This window comes from Lolium perenne, chromosome 7, assembly GCF_019359855.2.
Source record: "Lolium perenne isolate Kyuss_39 chromosome 7, Kyuss_2.0, whole genome shotgun sequence".
NCBI classification, from domain to species: domain Eukaryota; kingdom Viridiplantae; phylum Streptophyta; class Magnoliopsida; order Poales; family Poaceae; genus Lolium; species Lolium perenne.
Genome location: NC_067250.2, coordinates 219,929,402 through 219,931,597, shown reverse-complemented (window position 1 = coordinate 219,931,597; position 2,196 = coordinate 219,929,402). Strand labels below are relative to the sequence as shown.

The 2,196-nt window shown below is 50.9% G+C and overlaps 1 protein-coding gene across 1 annotated transcript; it reads right to left on the bottom strand.

Moving 5' to 3' along the window:
- Positions 1 to 262: 262 nt before the first annotated feature.
- Positions 263 to 1,811, bottom strand: LOC127313567 (NAC domain-containing protein 105). Its single transcript, XM_051344052.2, has 3 exons — positions 1,458 to 1,811; positions 1,023 to 1,339; positions 263 to 918 (listed from the first exon to the last, which is right to left on the bottom strand). Exons 1-3 carry the CDS (start codon positions 1,621 to 1,623, stop codon positions 454 to 456), a joined length of 948 nt encoding a protein of 315 aa, XP_051200012.1. The 5' UTR covers positions 1,624 to 1,811; the 3' UTR covers positions 263 to 453.
- Positions 1,812 to 2,196: the final 385 nt, after the last annotated feature.

The following is a 2,196-nucleotide window of genomic DNA, read 5'->3' as shown; positions in this document are numbered from 1 at the left end:
TTGAATATTAGTAAAGAGTTTTATTCTATCTATTTAAATTATTTTTAATGCTTGGGGGCGGCGTTTGGGGGACGTGACTGGGGAGCGACGTCCCCCAAACGCGGCACGAACGAAACACGTCCCCAAACGCTTAATCCGGCGCGCTTTGGGGGACGGTTTGGGGGACGCGACCGGAGATGTTCTATGCCCACGTCGTCCACACAATCACTATACATGCAGATACACCAGGAGATCAATAAAATTGTTATTTTTTTTGTTAAAAAGCGAAATGCAAACAATTCAAACGTGATGTATATGTGTATTTGTATACAATTGATCTAGAATTACAGTGGAAACTAGTAAGCCCCATGTAAAATATGTCAAGTAGTCGTCAAAGTATATATGCTCCAGTATGACCAAACTGTCAAGTGTCAACTATTAATCAGTCAAGAATGAATCCCCGCATCCTCCGGATCAAATATCGTTGTTCTTGGAGGAGCTCGAATTTGCTGCCTGTGGCGTCATTGTCTGCTCGTGGAAGAGCTGCGGCGTCGTTGAAGGCAGCAGGCTGCTCCACAAGTTCCAGTCGATCGTCCCAGCAGCAGCCGCCAGCTGCTGATCAACGGTACAGGGGGCACCGTTAGTCTGCGAAATGTCGCCGTCGTCGAGCGTTGTCGGGCTCTGGAGCGGCGGCGGCATGTCGGAGGAGAACAGCTGCACCTGCTGCTTTGACTCTGCCGCCAGGTTATGGTGATCGTGTGCAGGAGCGCCGCCGGCGACCATCAGCCGCGCGTTAGGGTTGTCGTAGTAGTAGTAATTGGAGGCGGAGCTGTAGCTGCTGTTCATCATCGGGTACCCGCCGCCGCTGCCGTAGGATAGCCTGTGTTGCTGGTTGGGCACCGGCTTCACGAACGCACGGCACACCACCCACCCTTCCTCCTGACCGATCGAATTGTAGATGAAAACTAATCAGGCCAAGAACTCAATTAACTGAATTATATGCAGAGTACAGAGGATTGGATGTTAAATTTTGCATGCCATGCCTGTGTGGGCGCGTGCTCGTTGGACTGGAGGCGATACTCGTGGATGATCCAGTCGGTCTTGCGGCCGTTGGGAGCGCGGCCGCGGTAGAAGACGAGCGTCTTCCTCATCCCGATCACGGCCGCCGGCGACGACGACGAGGATGATGACAGCACCGGCTTGTCCCTCCCGGTGGCCTTCCAGAAGCCGGCGGCGGTGGCGCGGTTGGTGCGCGTGCCGCTTGGGTACTTGCGGTCCTTGTAACTGAAGAAGTAGTACTCCGTCGTCGGATCCTCCTGCCCTCCTCCGCCGCCGCCACCACCATACTTGCCGCACTTCTCTGCAATTAAGAATTGAACATACACAGCTCGATCATCAGTCTCCATTTACCATTCCAAGCTAGTTCATCAGTGCAAATATGCATGAACAAGAAGTAGCCTCTGCATATTTTGATTTACCTTGGAGATCCCATGGCTCGATCCGGTAGAGGTCGACCTCCTGGATGATGTCGAGGTCGATCTTGTGGGAGGTCACCTTCCTGGCGAGGTAGTAGCCGACGAGCTCCTCTTCCGTGGGGTGGAACCTGAACCCTGGGGGCACCGTGTTGCAGGAAGACTCCTCCATTGCCAGGCCACCTCTAGGTAGCAGCTGAATGATGTATGGCCCGATCGATCAGATGATGTTCTGCGCGCTAGAGCATGCAAAGGCTATCAGCTTTAGTCTCACAACTCAGAGCAGGCATGTGCATGTGTATCTGGCTGGGCCAGGAAGGAAGAAAAGCTCCTACAAATATAGGAAGGCATGCACTGCACTCATGCAAATCGAGATGACCGACCTAATTGGTTGTTGCACCATATACCATACCTAAAGGAGCGTAGACTCATACATATATACACACATACAGACATCATTGTGTTGGATTGGAATATTATAATTTGTATGAGAAAATCTAGCTAGACAACCGTATATTGTACTTAAGGGCTAGGCTACTGCTACTATTTTGGTTTCAGACATGGACTGATCGGTTAATTAGGACTAGCTCCATCAGCTTGTGACATACCAAAGTAGGAATGAATGTATCCAATGATGGATCCGATGTAGTACTAGTTTTCTGGATGGTGTGTAGTGAACCTTTTTTTGGAAGGTAGAGAGGGTCTCCTAGCTTGGAGTGCACTTCAGGGCTCATCTCTCACTCAC

Coding starts and splice junctions, on each gene's coding strand:
- LOC127313567 (XM_051344052.2), bottom strand. CDS start 1,623: ATGGAGGAGTCTTCCTGCAACACGGTGCCCCCAGGGTTCAGGTTCCAC. Junction 1,340..1,457: donor CGAGCCATGGGATCTCCAAG/GTAAATCAAAAT, acceptor TCTTAATTGCAG/AGAAGTGCGGCAAGTATGGT. Junction 919..1,022: donor ACGAGCACGCGCCCACACAG/GCATGGCATGCA, acceptor TCGATCGGTCAG/GAGGAAGGGTGGGTGGTGTG.